Source organism: Dromiciops gliroides, chromosome 6, assembly GCF_019393635.1.
Source record: "Dromiciops gliroides isolate mDroGli1 chromosome 6, mDroGli1.pri, whole genome shotgun sequence".
NCBI lineage: Eukaryota > Metazoa > Chordata > Mammalia > Microbiotheria > Microbiotheriidae > Dromiciops > Dromiciops gliroides.
The window spans coordinates 23,833,998-23,861,623 of NC_057866.1; the positions used below are offsets into that span (position 1 = coordinate 23,833,998).

The following is a 27,626-nucleotide window of genomic DNA, read 5'->3' on the forward strand; positions in this document are numbered from 1 at the left end:
TTCCCCTTTTTTATGATCTCTTTGGGAAAAAGACTCAATAATGGCAGCTAGGTGGCACAGTGGATAGAGCACCGGCCCTGGATTCAGGAGAACCTGAGTTCAAATCCAAACTCAGACACTTGACACTTACTAGCTGTGTGATCCTGGGCAAGTCACTTAACCCTCATTGCCCTGCAAAAAAAAAAAAAAAGACCCAATAGTGGCATTGCTAGGTCAAAGGGCATGCACAACTTTATAGCCCTTTGGGCATAATTCCAAATGGTGCAATTGAATCTTTTTTAAAAATTATTTTTTTTATTTATTATTATTATTATTATTGGTGCAATTGAATCTTGAAGGTGAGCAGGGCTTCTGAGAGGCAAAGATGAGAAGGAAGAGCATCTCTAGGTATGGGGGAAAGCCAGTGCAGAGGTACAGATAAAAGATCATTTCTGTACCTTTGTGTAAAGGGACTGTGGAATAAGGGGGAGGGGGCAGGATATAGAAGAATGCAAGGAGAAGGGACTAAGGTGTAAAAAGCTTTAAATGGCAAAGAAATTTGTATCTGACACTAGAGGTAGAGGGAGCCAGAGCTTATCCAGCAGGGAGGTGACAGACAGAATCAGGCATGTATTTGGTGCTTTAGGAAAATCAGTTTGGCAGCCTTGAGTGGAGAAGGATGGATTGGAGTGGGGAGAGGCTTGAGGCAGAGTGAATAACTAGAAGTCTATTGACATTTGAGGCTGAAGATGCTGAGCGGCCCATACCAGGGTTGTGACTGTGCATGGGAAGAAAGGGACAAATCTGAAAGATGTTGTGGAGGCAGAAACCAGAATTGACAACTGATTGCATATGTGGGGTGAGTTCAAGGGATCAGTTGAAGACGACACTGAGGTTTCAAGCCTGAGCAACAGGAAGGATGATAGTGCCTTTGACAATAAAAGGGAAGTTGAGAAGAGGGGGGTAGATTTGGGGAAAAAGAGAATGAGTTCAGTTTTGGACTTGTTAAGTTCTAGATGCCTTGGGAGTATCCGATTTGAAATATCTAATGGGCAGTTGTTGTGTGGTACTGGAGGTGTAGAGAGAGACTAGATCTGGGAATCATCTTTCTAGAAATAATGCTTTTGACCATGGGGGCTAATGAGGTCACCAAATGAGAGAGTGTGGACAGAGAAGAGGGCTGAGGGCAGCCTTTGGCAGTACCCACAGCTAGGGGGTGCAACACGGATGAAGATACAGATAAGAAGACTGAGGAGCGGCCAGAAAAATAACAGGAGAATCAGGGCAGAATGTGTCACAAAACTCAAATGCGGAGGGAGTAGCCAGTAGGAGAGGGCAATCAGAGAAGTAAAGAAGGGTGAAGATAGATAAGAACCTATATTAGATGGGGGCAGTTGAGGTCATTGGGCAGTTTCAGTTGAGTGATGAAGTTAAGAAGCCAGATTGCAGAAGGTTTAGAAATGAGTCTGGAGAGAGGAAGTGGAAGAACTGAATGTTCTTCAAGGAGTTTAGATGAGAAAAGATATAAGATGGCAGTTATAAGGGATAGTAGAAAATGAGTGATATGTTGTGTGTGTGTGTGTGTGCGTGTGTGTGTGTTTTAAAGGATGGGGAGACATGGACTTGTTTGTGGTCAGCAGTGAAAGAACCAGTAAAAGATGGAAGATAAGAGAGAGCTGATTCTTGAAGGGGCCACTATGCAGGAAAAGACAGGATGGGATAGGGGATCAGTGTACCTAGAGGGTGGTGGGCTCGGCAATGACAAAGGCCATCTCTTCATCAGAGACATAGTGGTGAATGATGTCAGGGGATTGTGAGATGAGGAGGGAAGAGGGAACTCATGGTAAATGACCTCAGTTTTCTTGGTAAAGCAGGAGGCGAGGTCCTTGGCTGAGGGGTGCCCATAGGAGGCTTAAGGGGAGATAAGCAGGTTTTAAACAGTTGTCATGAGTGGGAGAGTGGATAAATGAAGAAGTAAAAGGATGGTCTTGTTGCAGTTTGGGTGGAGATGAGATGCCATCAATTTTTAGTGGATTCTGTCAGCACAGTTGCACGACTTCCTCCAGCCCAGGTCTGGAAGCTTGTGAGCAGGAGGCAGAGAAGTGGAGGAAATGGTTGGTGAGACTAGGCTAGAGTTGGGGTTTAGCAAGGTGAGATGGTTGATAGGACAAAGGAGTGAGGGAGCCAAGGGAAGAGGATAGTTCAGTGTTGACCTTGTTCACCGAGAGATGAAGATCAGGAAGGGAAGAGAGTGTAGCCTGAGCAGAGGTGGGCTGGAGGCGTTGGAGAGATGGGGAGAACAAACACTGGAGCTAGGGAGGAGGAAGGTACAGGGAGAGATGGAGTGATCAGGCTTAGGAGTTCTGTAGCTCTTGATCTTTTCTCTGATGTCCTTTAATTCTAGTACCTTCCCTACTGATCATTTCCAATTTATCCTCTCTGAGGCTTGTTTGGAGAGGACTGTCCTCATTAGATCGTGAGCTTCTCAAGATCGGGGACTGTCTTTTGCATTTCTTTGTATCCCCAGAGCTTAGCCCAGTGACTGGCCCATACAAGTGGAACCATGGTGGTGGATGGTAAGATCAAGGGGATGGTCCTCCTCAGGAGTGAAGGTGGAGAGGAGGAGCTGAAGTCCCCTACCAAAAGGGCTGGAACTGGGGTGGAGAGGGAGGTTGTGAGTCACGCCCTGAGTCCATGGAAAAGGAGGAGAAATAACCTGGGATATTCGGAGGCCAAAGTCAGCAGCTCTACTTCGAAGCTAATAATAAATAACTGGCATTTCTGTAGTACTTTGTAGGCTGCAGTGAGCTTTGCATCCATGATCTTGTTTTATCCTCCCAAACAACCTCGTGACGTAGGTGCTATTACCACCCCCATTTCACATGTGAGAAAACTGAGGCAGACAGGGTCAAGTGGAGTACACATATCACTACTTCACAGATAAAGAAACCAAGATTGAGAAGAGTGAAGTGCCATGCCTGTGGTACACAGAAAGTGAAGGAGTCACACATGGTAAGTGTTGGAACCCACATCTTTTTGACTCTTCCAAAGGCAGCTTTATCCAGTATTTCAACTAGTTCCCTTTTGTTGTTGTTCAGTCAGTTTTTAGTTGTGTCCAACTCTTCGTGACCCTGATTTGGGGTTTTCTTGGCAAAGATCCTGGAGTGGTTTGTCATTTCCTTCTCTGGCTCATTTCACAGATGAGGAACTGAGGCAAACAGGGTTAAAGGATTTGCCCAGGGTCACACAGCTAGGAAGGGTCTGAGGCTACATTTGAACTCATGGAGGTGAGTCTTCCTGATTTCAAGCCCCGTGCTCTATCCACTGTGCCACCTACTTGCCCATACTCTTTCCCAAATTCCCCTAGTAGCTTTTCTTTCTTTTGTAAAAAATGAATTTTTATTGACAGCTCTTGTTTTTATCATTAGCCTCTCACTATCACCCTACTGTGGACATGAATTTTTTTGAATGAAATTGCTTTCAGCAGTAAAGTTCTGTGTTTTGCATTCGTGAATCATCATCATTATTAATAATAATAATTTTGCTGCCTTATATAAGGAAGAGATGTATTCATTTTGTTCTTAAGTATTTTTAGAGGCATCTATTTCCTGGTTACTGTGTGGTATGAGTTCATTGTAGACAGAAATTGTCTTTCCTGTATTTTCCTTCTGAAAAGAAATATTTAATACTTGCTTATTTGCAAGCCTTTGGGACAGCTTATGGTTGCATGTATGGAGACTGCAGCATTGCATGTATTTTTTTTTTTTTTAGTGAGGCAATGGAGGTTAAGTGACTTGCCCAGGGTCACACAGCTAGTAAGTGTTAAGTGTCTGAGGCCGGATTTGAACTCAGGTACTCCTGACTCCAGGGCCGGTGCTCTATCCACTGCGCCATCTAGCTGCCCCGCCTGTATTTTTAAGGTAGCACTAAGAAGCATCTTGTGGCAGAGAGTTAGGTAGTAACCAGTGCTTTTCTCTCAACTCCCCAGAATTTTGGGGAATGATTTTTGGAAAGTTTCCCTCTCCTCTCCCTTTAACTCTCCTTAAATATGTCCGACTTAGCTATTCCAGATCAGAATAGGCAAACAGCAGCTAGGTCTGACAGGGAAAACTGCGCACGTGCACACTATACCCCACCCCAAATACAACCTTGCTTCTGCTCTGTTGGGGGGGGGCGCGGATTCCTCCCATTTTGTTTTCCCTTTATGAAGTTCAGACCCTGCCAGTCCTGACTTCAACAGTTTATAGTCACCTCAGTCACCTTGATTTCCTGTGTTGGCATCCAAATGACAATAACATTGCACTTCCTCTAATTCCTTTCATCTGATAATCTTGTTTGGATTTCACACATAATAATTAAATGCCATAACACATGGATAATTTTATAGATGGGTAGATCGAAGCACAGGTATCCTGGGACTTGCCTATCTTCCATTGTATGACCTTGCTTGGTGATCTCATTATCTCTTGAGGGGTCAGTTGTCATCTCTATTTATATAATTCCTCAATGTATATCTACAGAACTGATCTCTCTCCTGAGTGCCACTCCTGCATCATCAACTGCCTTTTGGACTGTCCCATAGGCACTGTAAGCTGAGCGTGCCCAGAACATCTTTGCTCCCAAATTCTCTCCTTTTCCCAACTTTCCAGTTACTGTTGAGAACATTATTATCCTCATAGTCACCCAGGATCACAACATACATGTCATCTTTGACTTCTCACTCAACCTACCCACCCAATCTGTTTTCAGATCTTGCTTTTATACCTTTACAACAGTTCTCCTATTCGTCCCTTTCTCTTCACTAACATAGCTAATAGAGCAACCTACTAATAATGTGTGTGTTGACTGACTCAAGCGGTGATGCATTTGAATTCTTTCCCAAGTTTTGGCTATTATATAATTATTTAAAAGTAACAAATAAAATTTACCAAGTTATCATTATGACATAAAGACAAGTATAGGTAGCAGCTTGGTGGCTCAGGGGGTAGAGTGTTGGGCCTGGAATCAGGAAGACCTGAGTTAAAATATGGCTTCAGACTCTAGCTGTGTGGCCCTGGGCAAATCATTTAACCTCTGTCTGCCTTAATCCACTGGAGAAGGAAATGGCAAAGCGCTCAGTATCTTTGCCAAGAGTCATGGATAATTCGACACGACTGTACCAACAAAAAGACAAGTATGCATATTTTCCATATATAGTGTTCATAATTATAGAATGGTAGTCTTGCTTTTAATACGTTCACATTGTTACTGCCTCCTTCCTCCTACTCACCTAAATCTTAAAGAAAGATAATTGAATTTGACTTCAAATGTCTATGCTTTTAGATCTGATTCCTTATTTTGATGGGCTGGGGTATATGCAGCTGGCAGGGTGATGAGGGATAGCTGGCTCTTTTTTCTGAGAGTTCTCCATTAAAAAATAATTGACTTCTCCCTTTACTGAAGTCTTGAGTTAATTTTCTCTTCCTCATTCTGCTTAGCCAAGAGGAGTCTGACCTGGGCTGACACTGAGACTCAGTGGACCGTGCATATAAGTATTTGGAGAAAGTTGTCAGATCCTAGGCTGGTGAGTCAGATGCACTGATCCCATCTGAAGGTGACCAAGGACTCCTCTTGGGTGCTCCTTTGAAAGCCCTTTTGGGCTTTGCTTTCCTTATTCGTCAGCTGAGTGACTGATCCCATCGGTCCTGGGGTTGTGAGGATTTCTGGGTGAATGTTCACAAAGCTGGTTAAACCATTTCCTGGCACCAGGGGCTTTTCCAGGAGTTGTCTGGGGCAGGTTTCAGGAATGCCTTGGGGAGAAGAGGTAAATTCCATTAAAGCCGAAAGAGATGGGTGCTTCCTAGGCTGAGCTAGATTGTTGCTTGCTGAGACCCATGTTGTGGACAAAGCCTCTGGTCTTCTGCATCTCAGGCAGTGGTTTCAGTTCCCATTTCTAGGGTGAAGCCGTTGCTTCCCTCCATTGAGATTGTCATCCAAAATTGTGTTTCGTCAAAAATTCTCCTTTTCCCAGTAGCAGAACTTTTGGGGGCCATATCTGCGCTACCCAGTGAATTGGGGGCTCTGGCCTTTGTCCACAAGGTCGCTCTTCTCTTGTGTTCCTTAGAACACCCTTCTCCATAGGACATTCCTGAGACAGGCCCTCATTCATTTTCCTGTCATTACAAATGATTGTTATCCTAACTTTATGTTCTCTGCCTTCTGCTTCCAGTTTTGCTCATACTTTTGTGTTGGGTTAAAAAAAGTATGTCTGGGACATTTGACTGCATTAGTGTAACTTTCTTTAAAAAGACCTAGTAAAGTCACATTTGCAGCTAACAAGATGATACGGTTTGTTCTTTTCTGTAATAACCATAATTAACATTTATGCAGCTTTCTATCTGCAAAGCATTTTTTTTGGTCACTAGTCAGCCCATACACCATCCTGTACGGAGGACTGCCTGCCCCCCTTTCTGTAGCTGAGGATTGTGAGATAAAGAGAGAGGTTAGGGTGATGACTTGGTTCAGAACCTGTTTCCAGGGGTGGTGTTGGGGTGGAGGGTGTCTTGTCACTTGGTTGTCTCTGGGGTCTTAGTGTAGCCTGATCTTGTCTTGAGGTGTTTATTTTTCTGAGCATTAATATTTTTGAGATCTGAAAATGATGGTGCAGATTTCTGTTATAATTTTGGCTAGGCTTTTTGTGCTCTGTAACAGGATCTGAAAGGGATCCTACAGGTTACTTAGACCAACTGCCTTATGTGACAAATGAGGAAAATGAAAGCCTTGCAGGAAGTTGCCCCAGGCCATACCTGGTGGCAGAAATAGAGTGGAGCTCAGACTGCCTTCCATTGCTCCATTGCTTTCTCCCTGCTGTGTGTCAGCCTCTAGTTGTGCTGGGAAACCATGTCAATCAGCACTCCTGGGCATTGGTAGAGCCGTATTTTGCTATGGAGTTAGTGTTGGACCTTGTCTTGACTTCTGTGCAGAAGAGTAGTCATCATGCCTTGAGTTTCTATCACCTTGTTCTTCTAAGAATTTGACATTCATCGTGATGGAAGAAGAGAAGGATTATTATTCCTTTCAGTTTATATGTGGAAGAAAACTCGAAATTTGAAGAGAATATCACTTCTCTAAGATTATGTGACAATTTGGTTGAAAAGTCAGGAACGTTTAGACTTTAATCAGGCCTATGAAGCTTATTGAATGACACTCAGCCATGGGTTTGATAGAATGTTAAAGCAATTTCAGGTACACAGTACTTGTTTATCATAGAATTAGGGTGAGAATTATAAAGTTCAAAAGCTCCCAAACTTTAGAGTTTTTCTGTAAATAGCATTTTGTTTTTTTCTAATTATATGTGAGGACAGTTTTATTTTTTAATAAATTTTTGAGTTCCAAATTTTTCTCCCACCCTCTTTCCACTCCTTCCTCCCCAAGACAGAAAGCAATCTGATATAGGTTATACATGTGCAATCATGTAAGACGTATTTCCTCATTAGTCATGCTGTGAAAGAAGAAACAGAACCAAAGGGGAAAAAACCCCAGGAAAATAAAACAAAGAAAGTGAAAATAGTTTGCTTCGATCTGCATTCAGACTCCATAGTTCTCTCTCTGTATGTGGAGAGCATTTCCCATCATAAGTCCTTTGAAATTGTGTTGGATCATTGCATTGCTGGGAACCAAGTCCATCACCCGGTGTTGTTGTTACTGTGTACAGTGTTCTCCTGGTTCTGCTCGTTTTGCTCAGCATCAGTTCATGGAAGTCTTTTCAGCAATCTTAAAGAGTTACCAAGATGGCCTCAACTACCTTCCAACTGGGAAATCTTTTATCTCATGTTCTCGTTTCTCTGGTGACTGCCCATTGCTTCTTAAATCAAATCTGGTTGTGAGTTTTCCTAGGAGTGTCGGTGTCATGGGATCCAGCCACATTCTTTTACCCAGGCCCTCCTCTGATTAAGGGCGGCATGCTTTTAACGATGATGATGATGGTTTTATATGGCACTTAGTATGTACCAATCACTGTGCTAAGTGCTTTGCAATTATTAGCTCATATGATCCTCACACCATTCCTGAGAGGTAGGTGCCGCCATTGTCCCCATTTTACAGATGAAGGAACTGAGGCAGACAAAAGTTAAATAATTCGGCCAGGTCTGAAGCCACATTTGAATCTGGGTCTTTCTGACTCCAGGCTCAGTGGCATGCCTGTGTGATTGAAAGCTGATTTTAGGACTGCATTTCAGTGCAAAACAAAATGTTCTCTATCAAACTCACTGGTCCATGTAAGAATCCAACTTGTGACTTCAGGCACATGAAGCATCCACATGCTGTGCATCTAGTAGCCACTTACTTAGTGTTTATTGGGTTGAATTACTATCTGGCTTCAGTCTTTAGCTAAACACTGGACAGCGACTCATCTTTGTTATTTGGAGGTGTTTGAGGAACTGGTTTGGAATTCCCCAGTAATGACCTCATTGAGTGTTGGACAGGACATATTCAGAGAGGATCCTATTCTAAGAAAACTGATTTTGAAGTTGTTTCTGTTACCTGAAAAAAAGAAAACGTCAACACTGTTTTGCACAAGGAGTAGGTGGCCATCAAATGTGTGGTAGATTTGGCCTTTTTGGGGTTTCCTGTTGTTACCTACCTGGCAGAAGGGCTCCCTCTGGCTTATCTGCTCTGAGGAATTATGTGTTATTCTAATGAAACAGGAAGCTGAATTCTTTATTCATTAAGTATGGGCTTCTGCTGACAGAGATTGGTAGGTCAGTGGGGTGTGTAGTGGGGAGGGAGGTGAGAAAAGTGTTGGGGTGAGGCCACACTTGTCTTGGGTATGTGTTTGTGGTGTGTTTGCAACATTTCATAGTTGACAGAGCATTTCAGATATAATTAAGATCCATTTCTATACCAGTTCTACTTTGAAGTTTTAGTTCTGGCCCAGCTGGCAAACAGAACTGAGTCCTGCACGGAATCCATAAAGTCTCCTCCAGTGATTGGTCTTTGTCACCTGCTGATGGATTTATGGGGTGATCCTACAAAGTGTAGTAGTTGACTTTCAGAAGAGAATCTACTTTTATTTTTAGCAGTGAATAGAAGCTATTTCTAGACAAGATTTTGCTGTTTTCTTATTGAAGGCTACAGTAGAGTCAAGTCCATCTTCCCTTCTCAGAGGAGAGTTGAACAAAATTATTTCTATGGTTTCATTTTTCAGGGAGTCCCATATTCAGCTGCCTTAACACCTTGTGGGAGGAGTCTTTAAGGCTGCATTTTCTGTACTTATTTGTGTGTGTGCATGTAATGAACAAACAGTGGGACCTTGTATACTTTTTACTTTTTGGTCAGTTGTGTGATGGTGAAAATGTGATCTGCTGTTGAAAAACACTTATGTATGGAAATATGTTTAACACGATAGTAATGTTTAGCTTCTATCACATGGCTTGCTAGCTTCAGGATGGGAGAGGGAAGGGAGCGAGGGAGAAAAATCTGGAACTCAAAGTCTTACAAAAATGAATGTTGAAAACTAGCTTTACATGTAATTGGGGAAAATAAAATACAATACTATGAAAAACGAAAAAAAAATGAAGGTGATGTGAAAAGATATCAGTCAAGTTTTAGAAGAAGAAAAAAGACAATGACTTATAAACATACTTTCTAATTCCCTGCTCCTTTTCAACCAGGCTGTTTCAGATGAGAAAGTAGACACATAGAGCAGTATTTCCTGATGTCTTCTTGATTACCTTTTGGGGTAATAACACAACCGGAGAGTTTTTCCCATTCTTTTGGAAACAATCTCTTTGAGATGCCTTGAAGAAGTCGTCATCTTAAGGAGAGTCACTTTATCTTAGAGGATCTGGGTTCAAATCTGGTTCTCCTACTTAATACCTGCATGCCTTGGCCTAACTTCTCCAGGCCTTGGTTTCCTCAGTTATAAAAGGTGTGGGGCTAGATGATCCTTGAGGTCCCTTCACTTCTAGCTCTAGGATTCTTCTGTGATGTTTGAGAAGAATTAATTGGCCAAGAAAACAGAATGGAAAGATCCGTCTTTCCTCGGGACAAACCCAAAGCCTCCTGCTTTTTGGTTTAGTTGGAAGGGATCCATCCTGGGTCCTCCTGGTGACCTCCAGTTCCCAAGGAATAAACTTTCTCTGAACTGACTTTGGAAGAGAAACCTTTGCAAGTAGCAGGAACTTCCTCATAGGATTATCATGTCTAGCTTCATGTAGTTAAGCCATCCTCTACTTAGTTGTCTACCTTACTATTATTATGTGGCTCAGAAACTTTAAAAGGCACCCGCTAGCACAGTGTTTGGTTGTCCTGGTTCCCGTGACTGACTGACTGTCTTTGTCCCTGTCTCTGCCTCTCCCTCTCCCTCTGTCCTTTATAGCACACTTCAGACCACATGCTTGCTTTTCCCAAGGCATTTATTTGCAAGGAAAAGAGAACTTAGAGAAATAGCAGTAGGAAGATTCTGGTAATTAAAAGGAAAAGCCTGTCTTTTGACTGGCACTTAGCTTAACTACTATTTCTCTCCCAACAAATTTGACTGACTTCATTCTTCCTAGTGCTCCTTCAGGATCCTGCTGTTCCCCTAGAACCACTCCAATCTACCCTCATCCCAGGTTCCCTCTACCTCTAGATCTGTGATCCAAGATACCTATGAGGGCTAACCTCTCCTGTCCCCCCCCCCCCAAGTAAGAAAGCTCCCTTCCTTTGTGGTCACTGGCTACTCCTAATTTTTTTCACCTGTAAGTGCCTATACATTAAAAACATAAATCAAATGAAATTCTGATGAGATGAGTTAGTCAATCAAGATTTAGTGCATGCCTACAGTTTTTAAGGCACTGGATTCCCAAACCACTGGGTACCAAATTAAAAGAGAGGGGAGGTGGTGGTTGGTTTTTCTCTCTAGCATAAATGAGTCCTAGTGTATTTTGCTATGACTTAAATAATTTTAAATGGTGGAATTTATGTGAAGGATGGGACCCATTGGGGCTATATTTGCATTTTACTATTGGTTTATAATCCTGTTTTGATTTTGGGATTAATCAGTTAGGGCAGATGTCTGAAGTAGAATTACACAAATAAAAGCTCAGATAGGTCTTAAAAATTGTTATTGATATGGTGGCTGGGATTTAGAGGGAATGAAGCCAGGTGGAGATGGGGTTTTGATATTGTGGGGCCTCAGGCAAGATACCCACAATGACCTCTGAGGCCCTTTTCAGTTTTAAATCTGTGGCCCTCCAAGTTTGTGGTTTTACAAGCCAGGGAAAGTAACCATGGACACATCCCTTGGGTCTGATGAAGAGGCTCGGAATGCAGGTCCTCTCTGGAGGATACAAAACTTCCCTTCCCTAGGCAACAATATGACTGATGCTGACATCGAAGGGCTATTTGATTTAGGGAGCATTTGAATAGTAGTCTGTGCGTATGTAATGGGTGCCCAATAAATATTCCAAGAGAGTGCAGGCAAAATTTTGAATTTGGCTTCTTTTATCTTTTTTGTGCCTTCACATGGCTGTACTGGGTGCTCCCATTATTGGTGACCTCTTCTGAATTCTCAGAACAACAGTCCATCTAGGAGTCAGGCTTGAGCAGTGCAGCAGTCAGGCAGTGCTTCTTCTGGCTGCCACACATACTCTTTGGCCTCGGGTCCTTCATGGTCTCGTTTGGAATGGCCTGAAGTCCCCTCTAGGAAGGTCCTGTTAATGACAACAAAGCTGTCCATTGTAGAACACCCTTGGGACCTCCACCCACGTGGACTTTCTCAGTCATGCTGGGCCTCTTCTAGCCCTCGAAGTCGAGACTTGACATTTTGTATTTAATCTCCCAGTTGTTTGTTGAACTTCACTTGAGCCAGCGAGGGAAGCCAAACAGCGGCAGTAGGAAGGCAAACTTTTTTTTAAAATAAATAAAGGAATAAAAGGAAAACTTGAGCCTAAGGTGATATCTATTGCTACATTGGCAAAGTGAAGGAAAGACTGGGAGCAGTTCTCAAGATCGTCTCTAAAACAAGTTGGATGAGATGATCTCCAAGTCCTTTCCAGCTTTGACATTTTATGTGTCTACACCATTGCTTCCTCTTCTCTCTTGCCCCCAAACCTAGCTGCGGAGAGATTATGGGCAGAAGTATTCAGAGGGTTGATTTACTATGTTCAGGGGCAGCTAGGTGGCGCAGTGGATAGAGCACCGGCCCTGGAGTCAGGAGGACCGGAGTTCAAATCTGGCCTCAGACACTTGACACTTACTAGCAGTGTGACTCTGGGCAAGTCACTTAATCCCAATTGCCTCACCCCCCAAAAAAAAAAAAATGCTTATTTACTGTGTTCAGCATTTCACTTTTCCATTGTAGCTGTAGCCCAAAGCTTACTGTTTTCTCTATGAAGCTAGATTTTTGCTACTTTCTGTTTTCTTATCCAGTAACAGTCACTGACATGCTCCTTGGAAACGGGGATTGTGTTGCTGGCCTTTTCTTCTTACCTCTGGATTTTGAGAGAACCTCGTAGACACTGATAACATTTTACTTAAACTTTGGAGTTTGGTATGTGTGGAGAGACAGCAGTGGTTGATTGGGTGAACCTTGTTCCGTCACCTTCCCCACTCCCCTTCACGAACTCCTATGGATAGGTTTCATTTTTGTCCATTAACTTGAAAGGGGAAAAAAATCACGGTTATTTTCACTAGCCTCTAAGTGGGAATTTAGCATGTTCTTCTATATGTAAAAAAAAAAGATTATTCTGAGAAGGGGTCCATAGACTTTACCAGACACTCCTTTTGGTTAACACCACATAAATGTGAATTACTTGCTCAAGGTCAGCTGAGTTGGTGGTATTCCAAGCTAGGTCACCTGACAACAGATCCAGTATTGTTTCTATTATACTGTTCTGTCTCTCAGTCTAATCTGAATGTCAGGATTTAGGGCTATACAGGACCTTAAAAATCTTCTTGGGGCGGCTAGGTGGCGCAGTGGATAAAACACCAGCCCTGGATTCAGGAGTACCTGAGTTCAAATCCGGCCTCAGACACTTAACACTTACTAGCTGTGTGACCCTGGGCAAGTCACTTAACCCCACTTAAGTCACTTAAGCCTCACTAAAAAAAACAAACCAAAAAAACCCCTTCTTATTTAGGGGGCAGCTAGGTGGCGCTGTGGATAAAGCACTGGCTCTGGATTCGGGAGGACTTGAGTTCAAATTCGTCCCCAGACACTTGACACTTACTAGCTGTGTGACCCTGGGCAAGTCACTTAACCCTCATTGCCCTGAAAAAAAAAGGAAAAGCTTCTTATTTAAAGATGAAGACCTGGAAGACTAGAGAAATAAAGTGACTTGTGTTAGGTCACATAGCTAGTAATAGCAGAGCTGGGATTTGAACTGAGGTCTCAGGTCTCCACACCCATTGTGCCCTTTCTACTTACACTGAGCTATGGTTTGGAGTTTCTAGATTGAGAATAATTTGCTTATTTTCCCTGTGTTTGACAGCTAATAAGGAAAGGTCCCTTCCTGAAGAAGAGCAGGCTATCCCCCAGCCCTTGAAGAGCTGTGAAATCCTTAAATCCCAGCTGAAGTAGGTACTTTGGGAGCAGGGGAAGGGGGGGTGGTCTCTGTCTGGTTTTGGTGCTTCCTGGCCCATGACACTCACTGTCTAGTGTATTTGTATTCACCATGGCTTAGATTAATTCAAACTCCTAAATTTGCCAGAGTAAGTGTTTTTTAAAGGTGATTATGTTGTTCTCCTGTTTTTAGAAGAATTTAGGGCAGATTGCTGATGGGAGGGTGGGTTGTTGGCAGGCTGTGATTTTAAGCAGAGTCTAATGCACAGAACCTTATCCTTGGACAAACGCTGTTAGAGATTGGTTTTGTGGACTGGCGAATGCCGTCAGGAATGTGCTATTCTTGGTACCCTTTGTCTCAGTCTGGTTTCAGGACAGATTTGGGGAACTTGTCTCTTCCTTCTTCTTAGAAAACAGAATGAAAAACACACTTGACTGGCACTTCCTGCTCAGCGACAGGCCCGTCTAACTTCAGTTTGATTTAGTTTCCTTGGTTCTTTTTAGAGAGAACAAAATACAAATCTCTTTCCAGGTGGCTGCCGAGAGCAAATCAGGAGAAAAGTCCTTTCTTTTTTAAAGGAACAGAGCAAATATTTTAGTCTAGACAAAAGCGAGCTATCCCCATTTGTGTGTCATTCCCTCAGAACTCTAGTCTGCTGGTCCTGCTTTCTTGTTGGGAGTCCTTTGGTCCCTGAGCATTTCTAGGGACGTCTGATTGGAGATCGGGGTTTTGAGTTTTTGTTTTTCGTTTTCTTGACTCTCAGATCCAGTCCCTTTTTCCTTCTTGCTCCCACAGGAAGCCCAGGTGGTTTCACAGAGCTTTCTGCGTCATCCAAGACGCCTGCGACTTCCAAACCATATTCTTTCTTCGCTGGGGTTACTTGAGGTTAGAGGGTCAGGTTTGGTTAGCATTCAGACTTCTGTTTCCATCAGCACTTTACAGTGAGGCACTTTATTTCATTGAAAGTACTTTGATGTTATGTATTAGGACAAAGGGTCTCTCAAAGCCTATCCTGGTTCTTGTGAACTCTTCCCACTGTTTTCCCTTGATGGAGAAGCTTCTCTTGACTTCATGCAGGCTCACCCAACAGCAGAGGGGAACTACTGATATGGACCACTGTTTTAAGAAGGGCCTAGGTAATCTAAATTGACTTCTTCCAACTGACTCATTCCTTACTCTTCAGTCTCTTCTGCCTCTGTGTCACACAGCCTTCTCATCCTGAAGATGCACTAGCCCTGTAACCCATTCTCTGATGACTCTTTTCTGACACCACTTTTCTTTTTTTTTCTTTTGATGGGATAATGGGGGTTAAGTGACTCGCCCAGGGTCACACAGCTAGTAAGTGTCAGGTGTCTGAGGTCAAATTTGAACTCAGGTACTCCTGAATCCAGGGCCAGTGCTTTCTCCACTGCACCACCTAGCTGCCCCTTTTTTCTTTCCTTCCTTTCTTTCTTTCCTTCTTTCTTTCCTTCTTTCCTTCCTTCCTTCCTTCCTTCCTTCCTTCCTTCCTTCCTTCCTTCCTTCCTTCCTTCCTTCCTTCCTTCCTTCTTCTCTTCTCTTCTCTTCTCTTCTCTTCTCTTCTCTTCTCTTCTCTTCTCTTCTCTTCTCTTCTCTTCTCTTCTCTTCTCTTCTCTTCTCTTCTCTTCTCTTCTCTTCTCTTCTCTTTTCTTTTCTTTTCTTTTCTTTCTTTTTTTCTGAGACCACTTTTCCATGAAGAGTTTATCCGTGCCCAATCTCTGCTCTTGACTCTCTGGACTTTTCTACCTTGATGTCTTACCTCCATTCTCCTTCCCCCCCTTCCAGCTCTCTTTGTATTGTCTTCCATTAGAATGGAAGTTTCTTGGGGGCAAGGGTTGCCCTTTAAATTTTTTTTTGCTCGTGTTTTTGTCCCTGGCATTTTAGCACATTGCCTGGCACATAGTAAAGGCTTAATAAATGTTTGTTCTGTTCTACTGTGTTCTACCTGTTGTTCTTCCCAAAACTTTTTAAAATTCTAGGGTTTTGGGGGGGGTTTTGGTGAGGCAGTTGGGATTAAGTGACTTGCTCAGGGTCACATGGCTAGTAAGTGTCAAGTGTCTGAGGCTGAATTTGAACTCAGGTCCTCCTGAATCCAGGGCCAGTGCTCTATCCACTGTGCCACCTTACTTGCCCCCTAAAATTCAGTTTTGTGTTTCAGTTCCAAATTCTCTCCCTCCCACAACTCCTCCCCCATCCACTGAAAAGGCAAGAAATGCAAAACACATTACAAATATTAAGGCATGGAAAACAAATGTCCACATTAGCCACGTTAGAGGGCAGTTAACAGGGAGTGTTTCTTTACTTGTGGGGACAAGAAGAAAAGAGAAAAAATATGCTTCAGTTTGGACTCTGAGACCGTCTCTTCTTTATCTGGACATGGATAGCAGGTTTCATCATAAGTTTCTTGGAATTGTGGTGATCACTGTATCGATCAGAATTTAAAATGGCCCAGTCTTTCACATTTGCTTGTCTTTATAATGTTGTGGTTACAGCATAAATTGTTCTTCTGGTTCTGCTTACCTCACTTTGTATCAGTTCATATAAGTCTACCCAGGTTTTTCTGAAAATATGAGCTTTATTATTTATTATAGCATAATAGTATTCCTTCACATTCAAACACTATAACTTGTTCCACCATTTCCCATTGATGGGTATCTCATTCTTTGCCACCACGGAAAGACCCGTTTTAAATATTTTTGTATATATGGGTGCCTTTTCTTTTTCTTTGATCTCTTTGGCATATGGATCTAATATTGTTATTGTTGGGAGAAAGGATATGCAAAGTTTGATAGCTTTTTGGGCCTAGTCCTAAAATGATCTCCAGAATGGTTAGACAAGTTCATGGCTCTGCCAGCGGTACATTAGTGTGCCTGTTTCCCTACATCTCCCCCAGGTTTTGTCATTTCCTTTTCTGTCATCTTGGCCAATGGCCTGGCTATGAGATTATGCCTTTGGGTTGTTTTAATTTGCATTTCTTTCATTATTAGTCCTTTGGAGTGGTTTTTACTATGACTATTGATAGCTTTGACTTCTTCAGAAAATTATGTCCCATATGCCTTGACCATTTTTATCAATTGGGGAATGACTCTTATAAATCTGGCTCAGTTCATTATCTTTTTGAGAAATGAGACCTTTATCAGAGAAACTTGCTGTACAATTCTCCCCCAGGTTCTTGGTTTTCTTCTAATTTTGACTGCATTGTTTTTGTTTGTGCAAAACCCTTTTAATTTTATGTAATCAGAATTATTCATTGTACTTCTGATGAACCTTTTTAAACTCAAGAAATCTTCCCCTATCTGTACATCTGACAGGCAATTTCCTTCCATGCTTCCCTGATTTGTGTATGATACCACCCTTTATATCTAAATCATGTACCCATTTTGAGTTTATCTTGCTATATGGCGTGATGTTAATCTATGCCTACTTTTTGCCAGACTACAGTTTTCCCACCATTTTTTTGTCAAATAGTAAGTTTTTGACCTTATATTTGAGATCTTTAGATTTATCAAATACAAAGCTGCTATGCTCATTTGATTCTGTATCTTGTGTACCCAGTATGTTCCATTTATCAACCACTTGATTTTCTTTGGTATTTACCCAATACCAAATTGTTTTATGATTGTGATTTTGTAGTATAATTTGAAGTCTGGTACTGGTAGGCCTCCTTTCTTCACATCTAATTTTCCTTCATTCTTTTGATATCCTTGACCTTTTATTCTTGTTGATGAATTTTTTTTTTTTTTGTGGGGCAATGGGGGTTAAGAGACTTGCCCAGGGTTACACAGCTAGTAAGTGTCAAGTGTCTGAGGCCAGATTTGAACTCAGGTGAACAATGAACATTTCTCCAGTCTTTTAGATCTATCTTTATTTGTGTGAAGACAGTTTTGTAATTTTTACAAATTGTGTCCATTTGTGTGCCTTGGCAGGTAGATTGCCAAGTATTTTATACTGTCTAAAGTTATTTTAAATGGGATTTCTTTTTAAAAAATTTCTTCCTGCTGGGTTTTGTTGGCAATAAAAAGAAATGCTGATGATTTGTGTGGATTTATTTTATATCCTGCAACTTTGCTAAAGTTGATACTTGTCTTGACTAATTGATTCTCTGGGGTTGTCTAAGTGTGCCATCCTGTAATCGACAAGAAGTGATAGTTTTCTTTCCTTGTTGCCTATGCTGATTTCCTTCAATTTGTTTTTTTATCTTATTGCTATGGCTAGCATTTTTTTCATAAATGTATTTTATTATTTTCCAGTTACATGTAGGGATAGTTTTCAACATTTGTTTTTATAAGATTTCTAGTTTCAAATTTTTTCTCCCTCCTTCCCCCTCTCCAAGACATCAAGCAATCTGATATATGTACAATCACATTAAACATATTTCTGCATTAGTCATGCTGTGAAAGAAGAATCAGAGCAAAAAAGAAAAACCTCAAAAAAGAAAAGCAAACAAAAAAATAGAAACAGTATGGTTCAATCTGCATCTAGATTCCATAGAGTTTTTTGTTTGTTTGTTTGTTTTGTTTTCTGGATTTGGAGAGCATTTTCCATCATGAGTCCCTTAGAACTATCTTGGACCATTGTACTGCTGAGAAGAATCAAGTCTATCACAGCTGATCAACACACAGTGTTGTTGACACTGTATACAATGTTCTCCTGGTTCTGTTCATGTAAGTCCTTCCAGGTTTCTCTGAAATCTGCCTGCTCATCATTTCTTGCAGCGCAATAGTATTCCATTACATTCATATACCACAACTTGTTCAGCCATTCCCCAATTGATGGGCATTCCTTCAATTTCCAGTTCCTTGCCACCACAAAAAGAGCAATATAGCTAGCATTTCTAATAGAATATTCATCCCTGTCTTATAGGAAAAGCTTCTAACATCCCTTTTTCAGATAGTATTGCTCTTAGATTTTAGCTATATACAAGTTTTCATTTTAATAAAAGTTCCATTTATTTCTATGCTTTCTGGTTTTTAATACGAATGGGCATTGTATTTTGTCAAAAGCTTTTCTTTGTCTCATATGATTTTTTGGGTTAAGATAGGGCTATTTGAGTATTTTTTTTCTTCTCTTAATCTAGCAATTTATAATTTTCTAAATATCCATCCATTTCTTTTGTGTGGGGGGGGGGCAGTGAGGGTTAAGTGGCTTGCCCAGGGTCACACAGCTAGTATCAAGTGTCTGAAGCCGCATTTGAACTCAGGTCCTCCTGAATCCAGGGCCGATGTTTTATCCACTATACCACCTAGCTGCCCCAATATCCATCCATTTCATTTAGTTTTATTGTTTAATTTTATTGGCATATACTTGGACAAAGTAGGTCCTGATAATTACTTTTATTTCACCTTTATCAGTTGTGCATTTACCTTTTCATTTTTGATACCAATAATTTGGTTTTCTTTCTTTTTTAAAAATCAAATTAACCAATGGCATATCTATAGTTTTTGGATTGTGGGGTTTTTTTTTTAGTTTTCCATTGTATTAATCTCTCCTTCGATATTTCTTTTTCCTTGTTTTTTGGCATACATACATACATGGGTTATCAGGTCACGGAGGAGAACTCTACCTCAGGTTCATTCCCAGCCCCCAGATAGGCTGTTAACTTTCTTGGTGATAGGGTCTAGATGCACACAGTTGTTGCCCCATGTGTGGCTAACAAGAAGATCCCCTGACTGTGTTCTCTGTTCCTTCTTATCTACTTAGGAAATTTGGGTAGATTTTTCAGCTGTTAGGTAGTCTGTCTGAAACCTGACTTTTGCAGTTTACCTTGTTAAGAATAAATGCTCCTCACAATTTAGAGGATGTCACTCAAACAAGCATATAATAATAATAACACTAGCAATAACAGCTGACACTGTGTGCTGGCCTGTCCTCGGCACTTTATAAGTATTATATTATTTCATTCTCACAAGAGCCCTGAGGAAGTAGGTGCAATTATTATTCTAATTTTACAGATCAGGAAACTGAGGCAGAGGTGGAAATGACTTGTTCAGGGTCACATAGCTAGTAAAAGACGAGATTTGAACTCAGCTCTTCCTGACTCCAGGCCTTGCCTTTTATTCACTGCATCACTTAGCTGCCTCTAAAATGCCCCCTAATTGTCCCCATATTAAGGACCTATCCTGTGCCAGGCACTGACCTAGGCCCTTGAGATACAAAAACCTAAATGAAAAATCCCTGTCCTCAAGCACTTAACATTATATTCTGGGAGGAGAAACCATCGATTCTCAAGGTGGTCTGCATCATTACCCAGCAACCCCTATGCTCACCACTTATTTCCTGTCACATTCCTCGTAGCGATAGTTACATATAAGCATGTGCCCATAAAAGTACATGCAGAGTGAGGAGAGGAGCTCTTCCTTAGGTTTATTTTTGGAAGACTTTAGTCTTATGGATTTTAGGGCATGTGGGGGTCAAGAGCAGTGCTAGGAGTCCTGTAGCTGACAGTTTTTTGTTTGTTTGTTTTGTTTTTTTGATGAAGCAATTGGGGTTAAGTGACTTGCCCAGGGTCACACAGCTAGTAAGTGTCTGAGGTCAGATTTGAACTCAGGTCCTCCTGAATCCAGGGCCAGTGCTCTATCCACTGCGCCACCTAGCTGCCCCTGTAGTTGACATTTTGATTGGAGATTTTGCTCATTTTTGTAATCTTGAGCTATACTCTTAGTTGGGATTCAAGAGGAGTAAGTGGTATGATTTTCCTATTCATTTCACCTTCCCAAAAAGTGCTTTCTTGGTGTTCCTCCTACCTCTCTGATGGCCCCTTCTCTATTCTCTGTACTCTTTGATCATCTCTTGTCATCAAATGTGGATGTGTTCCCTGAAAGGCTTTGTTGCGGCTCCTACTGGCTCAGGATCATAGACTTGCAAAGTTGGAAGAAACCTCAGAGGCTTTCTAGTCTGATTCAGGCCTGCAAGAATCCTCTCTTCTCTAGACCCAAAAAGTAGTTTTCTGGTCTTCATAGTGGACCTAACATGAGGGGGTCCCAAGGCAGCCCCTATTACCTCCTCCCTGTCCAAAGGTGAGAAGCTTCTTTCATCCTTGTTCATCTCGACGGCCATGACATTGGTCATTGCATTTCTCAGAGTGCTTGTCTTTCTTTATGGCAGTATAGTTGTATGTATGCGTTCTTCTCTTTGTTCTGTTTACTTCTGTATCATTTTATGCAAGTCTTCTTAGGTGTCTCAGAAACAGTCCCTTTCATTATTTCTTATGGCACTATAAATACTCCATTACATTCATATGACAAAATTTGTTCAGTTGTTCTCCTAGTTTATATACCCCGAGGCCCCCCCCCCCGTTCCCATTATTTGCTACAACAAAAATTGTTGTTGTGAATATTTTTTACATAGGGTCCTTTCCCTCTTGCTATTGGGGTCAAGATGCCTCTCCTGATTCCCCCAGTGGCCAGTGATCTTTCTCCTGACTTTCCCTTGCCTTCTACTTGGTATTATATTCAGTTGTGTAGACATCATATCCCCATAGAAGACAGTAAGCCCTTTTAGGGCAAGAGCCAATATCCCTTTTATTGTTATATTATTAGTACCTGGTGTATATGGGTAGGGCGGGTATGATTTTCAGGTCTTTCCACCCTCCTACCTCTTCTGTTTTTCTGAAGCACAGCACTCTCCCTCAGCTCCCTTGTTCCTCTGGGCTCATAGAAATGCCTCCGTTTAGCTGTTCAAGAACTTCTCAACTGGATGCCAGCCTCTCTCCATCTCGTGGGATGTGACTCCCTCTTGCACACTCTGGTCCATCCCAAATGGCCCTCTCCCTCTTCCTCACTCCCTCCTCACAGGATCCCGCTCTTCCTTCAGGATACAGCCAAAGCAGCTCCACCTTCTCCTTGATATCCTTCCTGATTCCCCCCAACTCCCAAGACCCACCCTCCCAGATGAACTTGTATTTAATCTCTTGGCATTTATTTGTATTTATTCACTTTTTAACTATTCTGTAGATACTCATGGATGCTTTGTTGTCTTCTACATTAAACTTGACAACAGGGGTTGTTTCATTCACTATAACTGTTCCCAGAGCTTGACACGCAGCTTGGCATGCACATCAGAGGGATTTAACAACCTCTTATGGATCATTGGAGTGTAAGGAACTCCCATGGAAGGAGACTTTTTCTATCAGTGCAGAGCCACACTTTTGGGCAACTTCACATTTTGGAGAGTTTTCTGAAGCTGTGAGAGGATTCGTGGGGTGTGTGTGTGTGTGTGTGTGTGTGTGTGTGTGTGTGTGTGCGCACGTACTCAAACCCAGGGCTTCCTGGCCCAAGGGAAGCTCTACCCCCTCTAATAGTCTGCCTTCTGCCTGGGATGTTGTGGTTAATAGATTTGTTTCAATTTGTATTTTAAAAGGCAATGTCCTGTGTAGACAAAATTACAGTAGCAGGATTTGAGGTCCTGGTGTAACAAAAGGTTCCTTTTGGTTTTGTGTTTTTTTTCTCCTTAATTTTGGGGGTGAGAAGCAGAGTCATAGTGCTATCAAACAAAAGCAGAAAGCTGATCATGGATGCATTTAAAAATTCATAGAAGAGGGGCAGGTAGGTGGTGCAGTGGATAGACCACTGGCCCTGGAGTCAGGAGAACCTGAGTGCAAACCCAGTCTCAGATACTTACTAGCTGTATGACCCTGGGCAAGTCACTTAACTCTAATTACCTCACCCCCCCCAAAAAAAATTATAGAAGAGAACGGAGCAAAGACCAGGAAAAAACACATGTAAGTGGAACACCTTCAAAAGTTACATGGGAAATTTATGCCTTTTTTTTTTTTTTGGTGGAGGCATTTGGGGTTAAGTGACTTGCCCAGGGTCACACAGCTAATAAGTATCTGAGACTGGGTTTGCACTCAGGTCCTCCTGACTCCAGGGCCAGTGGTCTATCTACTGTGCCACCTAGCTACCCCAATTTATGATATTCTTAAAAGGAAAAGCAAGCTATCTGCAACCTACTTTATATGTGGAAATGCTCTTTTGGTGTTGAAGTTCAGAGTAAAAATAAATCTTTTAAAAAGCTTCTCTGTTTGGTAAAGTATTAAGTTTGTGTTTCTTAGCAAGAGGAATAGTGAATTACCCTAGAATGAGTTGAAGGGGGTATCTTACTTTGGATAAAAACATTAAAACATGAAATATGGAGACGTTTCCCTGCTTCCTCTCCCTTCATTTTCATCCCTCATTTAAGCAGGATTGAATTTGTAGCGGGAAGTTTGTCCAGCTAGGGGACAATCTTTTAATGCCATTTTTGTTTCTCAGATTTCCATGAGGATAACTCCCAAGGACCTGGATGGGCTCCTCTTAGCCTCCAAACCTGGAGCCAGTGCTTGCTTCCCGCTCCTTTGTGCCCGGAGTGGTTGGGGTGCCTGGGAGCCATGAAGGTTGTCCCTGAGAAGAACGCTGTCCGGATCCTCTGGGGTCGAGAAAGAGGCACACGGGCCTTAGGGGCTCAGCGGCTTCTGCAGGAGCTGGTGGAGGATAAAACTCGGTGGATGAAATGGGAAGGAAAGGCAAGAAACCTTTTGTCATAGGGACTGGGGGTGAAGGGTTCAGAGAGAGCTCAGCCCTGGCCAGGCAAGGCTGGAGACAGAGATAGATCTCCCTTTGTCTGAGGGAGAGGGTGGAGAGAGGCAGCCGTCCTAGGGAACCCCTTCCCAGTGGAGGTGAGAATTCAGACCTAGTTCATTCTGTCTCTAGCTGGAGCCTTGTTTCCTAATGCTTTGGGCCTAGAGTGTGAATGCCGATGTGGCTTTTGAAGCAGGGTTTTTAATGTCTCCAGGGATAACGTCTTATTGTCTTCTCCTGTTTTTCCTTCAGAAAGTTGAACTTCCCGACAGTCCCCGGTCTACCTTCTTGCTGGCCTTCAGCCCAGACAGGTACTCTGCTCCCATTTGCAGCCTTAGCTTTACCTCCTTCGGTGGTGGCACCACCTGGTTAGCTCAGCCTCCACTGAATCCCGTCTCCCCGTGCTGCCCTTTGTTGAGTGGCAGCGTGCAGAGCAGTTTCTCAAGGCCTGTGGAAGCACTGTATGCATCAGTCCCTGTGCCTTTTGTAGCAGAGGAGGAAAGAAGTTAGTTAGCAAAGGGGACTGTGAAATGTCTTGGCAACAGTTTGATGGGGGCCGCTGATGGTGAAGGAGCTCTATGGTTCTGGATGCATTAAAAAAGACTTTATCACCAAAGGTGGTACTGAGGATGAGGGCCAGCCAAAAAGCATTTAGTAAGCACTTACTGTGTACCAGACCTCGTGCCGGGCTCTGGGGACACAGAGACAGAAATGAAATGATCACAGCCCCCAAGGGTGGGTGGTGTGTGTGTTTGTTCGTTCGTTCATTCATTTCCTCCCTGGGGAGGGGCGGGGGTAGAACATGCTCACAGAGCACACAACCTAGCCAGAGTAAATACAGATTGTCTGAGATGTAGAGAGCATTGAACTGTGGCTGGGTGGTGGTGGTGGTTAGAAATGACGTCTGAGCTGACAAGCCAAGGAGCAAGTCTATTCCAGAGGTGGGGTACAGCCTTGTGAGGTTTCTAGCTCAGTGCCTGGCACACAGTAAGCTCCATAAATGCATGTTATTCTTTTTTTTTTTTTTTGGTGAGGCAATAGGGGTTAAGTGACTTGCCCAGGGTCACACAGCTAGTAAGTGTCAAGTGTCTGATGCCAGGTTTGAACTCAGGTCCTCCTGAATCCAGGGCTGGTGCTTTATCCACTGTGTTACCTAGCTGCCCTCAAGTTATTCTTAGTATGGAGACAGAAGATGGAATGGGTTATGTGGGGGACACCAAGGTGGGCATTGTATCTGGAGCCACTAGTGGTCGCAGGGTTTTCGCTTGGGCAGGCCTTGATTGCCATGTTCCACTCACTGTGCAGGGAACCCAACCCCAAAAGGCTAAAAGCAGCCCCCCTTCTCAAAGAGCTCCTAGTCTGATGAGGGAGACAATGCGCAAACAGCTTTGTATAAACAAGACCGAGACAGGATAAACTGAAGCTATTCACAGGGGGTGGCACTAAGATTAAGGGGGACCGAGAAAGGCTTCTTGCTTTAGCTGAAACTAGAAAGAAGTCCAGGGAATTAGGAAGCCAAGAGAAGGAGGGAGAGAGTTCAAGGAATGGAGACATGCTTTGGAGTTGGGATATGGAATGTCACATTTGAGCAATAGCCAGGAGGCCAGTGTCATTGGATGGCAGAAGCGTAAGAAGACTGGACAGGTGGGGAGGGCTTTAAAGGCCAAGCAGGGTTTTCTGTTTTAGCCTGGAGGTAATAGGGAGCTCTTGGAGTTGGTGGAGTACAAGGGTGCCCGGCCTATGCTTTAGAAAGGTCCTGTGATCGCCGAGGCCAGGATGGAGTGTTCTGGGAACTGATGAGAAAGCCTAGAGCTTACTGCATTCTGTGGGACTCTTCACCCCTGCAGAAGGGGTGCTCATCCTTGTTGGGCAGCCAGAACCAAGAAAGTTCTTTGCTGCCTCCTCCCTGGCCTAGCTCCTCATTCCTTCTCTCTTGCAGGACTCTTATGGCCTCCACCCATGTGAACCACAACATCTACATTACAGAGGTGAAGACTGGCAAGTGTGTTCATTCTCTGGTTGGGCATCGTCGTACACCGTGGTGTGTGACTTTTCACCCCACCATCCCAGGCCTCATCGCTTCTGGCTGTCTTGATGGCGAGGTTAGGATTTGGGATTTACATGTGAGTACTTTCTTTGGCTGCTCTCTCCTTGGGTAAGCCAATTGCTAGATACTTCCTACCCTTGGTCTGAGGGAGAGAATCCAACTCCTTTACTTCCACACTCCAGGTCGTCTCTTCTAAAAAACTGACAATTTTTTTTTTCAAATAACAGCGAACAAAAACAAACAAGCCGAAATAAAAACGTGCACCTCAGAAGTTCAGCAAGACAGCCCAAAAGTGAGAGTCGGTGGCACATGCCATCGTACCCTTATGTAATGCAACCTTCCTTACAAGGGAAGAGGCCCCATGCTGGAACCTGAACTGGGCAGGATTGGCATTGTCCATGGTGTTGCATCGCGATTTTGTGTCCATTTAATGTTGGCTTCTTTTCTGTGGTAGTTGGCAAGGTTTGGGTGGTTATTGTGACTCTCCTTGCTACACGGCTCGGCGTTGCTTCAGGGAAGTTTTCATATTCTTCCCGTCGGTCATTCCCTAATCGGCTGAAAGTTTTGTTTTCAAGCTTTCGCTTTTACAGATTGTACTGCTCTCAATATCATCTTTTCTCCCCTGTACTAATCTCTTTGGACTCTACGTTTCGTAGCAGGATTACTGGTATAGCATCCGCATAGAACTTGATCTTGCTTTCTGAGAGTGACAGCAGCGGTGATGGGGCTCATTGGTTCTTCTGTGACTTCACCAATGTTGAGTTTTCCCATCTTTCACCCCATTTAGTCTTTGCTCATGCTTCAGGACTCCACCTGATGAATAGGAATGGCCTGTGGAATCCATGAGAGGCTCACCTCTTTTCCCTTCATCCTTGGAGGGGCAGCCTGGCTCCCAAGCCTTGTCTCAGTCTGCCGCCCTTTGTGTCATTGCCGGGCAGCCCCAGTGTGTCCTCCAGGATTCTGTGGGGCACACTGGGCTTTGTCTGAATGTCCTCGGGCCTGGTTTTTAGGGAGGATTGTGCTTTACTAAATGTGAAGATGTTCCCTCTCACTGGAAAAGGAACCTGTTGCTGGTGACTGGTCTAGGGGGCTGGTATGTCCCATATTCTGTCAAACCATGGGATGGGTGGCATCACATTTTTGCAGGCCTTGAGCAGGTGCCTCACTGGAGAAATAGGTCTGGGTTTTGCCTGTTATTGTAGAAGACTCTCAGACATGAGCAGCCAAAAGGACTGCCCATTGAAGGAGTATTATATGGCCAGGGTTGGTTGCTTCTGCTTCTCTGTTTTATGGGATCCTATTTGAAAAAGGCCCAGTGTACAGGAAAAAACGTGAAGTGGAGCCCTTTTGAAATAGGTGTTTCCGGGGCAGCTAGGTGGAGCAGTGGATAGAGCACTGGCCCTGGAGTCAGGAGGACCTAGGTTCAAATCTGGCTTCAGACACCTAAGGCTTACTAGCTGTGTGACCCTGGGCAAGTCACTTGGCCCCAATTGCCTCACCAAAAATACAAAAAAAACCCAAAAGAAAGAAATAGGTGTTTCCCTGTTTGCCACGAGCTTATTGTCTAACCTGATAGTGATTTGGGAATGGTTCATCCATAGGGTGGCAGTGAAAGCTGGTTCACAGACAGCAACAATGCCATCGCCTCCTTGGCTTTCCACCCCACGGCTCAGCTCCTGCTGATTGCCACGGCCCACGAGATCCACTTCTGGGACTGGAGCCGGCGGGAGCCTTTCGCGGTGGTGAAGACAGCTAGCGAGATGGAGAGGGTCCGGTGAGTAACTTGTTCTATTAGAGGACAGCCCGTGTGGTGCAGGTCTGGAGTGGAGGGGGGGCTCTTGTGTCGACCCCCTTTCTACTTGGCAGGCTCTGGTCTGGTTCCTAGCAGCTGCTTCCACTGCCAAAGAAGTTGGGTTCGGAGGATGCAGATCAGTGGTGCTTTGCTGTGAGGGCAGTATATCGATCTCCCTTGGGCCTCCTTGCAGTGCCTCATTGTGTGTGTGTGTTTCTTGTGCAAGTGGGCCCTTGGGATAGTTATCAGATGTACCAGCTGAGTAGGTTTAAGGTCAGAATCAGTCTTTTAGGAGACATAAGATACATTCATATGTTTCATAGGGTGAGGAATTCCATTTTTTTCCTGTCTGTCTTTATATCAAATATTTGCAAGACAGGCCTTTTGGAGAAGTCAGGCACATAACAAAAGCTGCCAAATAGGATGCATTTTTTCTTCTTGCTCCAAATTTAAGACATGTTTCTAACTTGATCCTAGATTAAGAGTAGAGAAATTTTGTCTCCTATGAGTCTTCTGGTGTTTCAGTTGGACCCAGACTCACCTTCCAGTCTAAGTCATTAGGGCTTGTTGCTAGAGCTGTTAAAATGCCATCATGACTCACACTTCCAGTAGGTCTAGCTACAAGGTGGCCTGATCCATGGATGGGTATAGGAGAGTTCTGCTGCCTTCCAGCCAGGATGGGCCCTCCTGTGGGTCAGCAGAATGTGCAC

The 27,626-nt window shown here is 43.2% G+C and overlaps 1 protein-coding gene across 11 annotated transcripts in view; it reads left to right on the forward strand.

Annotated features, from left to right (window-relative positions):
- Positions 1-27,626, forward strand: part of AMBRA1 (autophagy and beclin 1 regulator 1) — a 187,329-nt gene that overhangs the window by 13,547 nt on the left and 146,156 nt on the right. For 2 of the 11 annotated variants that reach the window (XM_043969730.1, XM_043969729.1), the window contains exons 1-6: positions 288-2,991; positions 13,431-13,515; positions 22,772-23,022; positions 23,330-23,388; positions 25,017-25,200; positions 26,726-26,898. In XM_043969730.1, the coding sequence (XP_043825665.1) occupies positions 22,888-23,022; positions 23,330-23,388; positions 25,017-25,200; positions 26,726-26,898 (551 nt within the window). In that variant the 5' untranslated portion in view covers positions 288-2,991; positions 13,431-13,515; positions 22,772-22,887. Of the gene's footprint in view, positions 1-287; positions 2,992-13,430; positions 13,520-22,771; positions 23,023-23,329; positions 23,389-25,016; positions 25,201-26,725; positions 26,899-27,626 lie in introns of those variants that run through there. The other 9 variants (XM_043969731.1, XM_043969732.1, XM_043969725.1 and 6 more) reach the window with 8 other exon arrangements.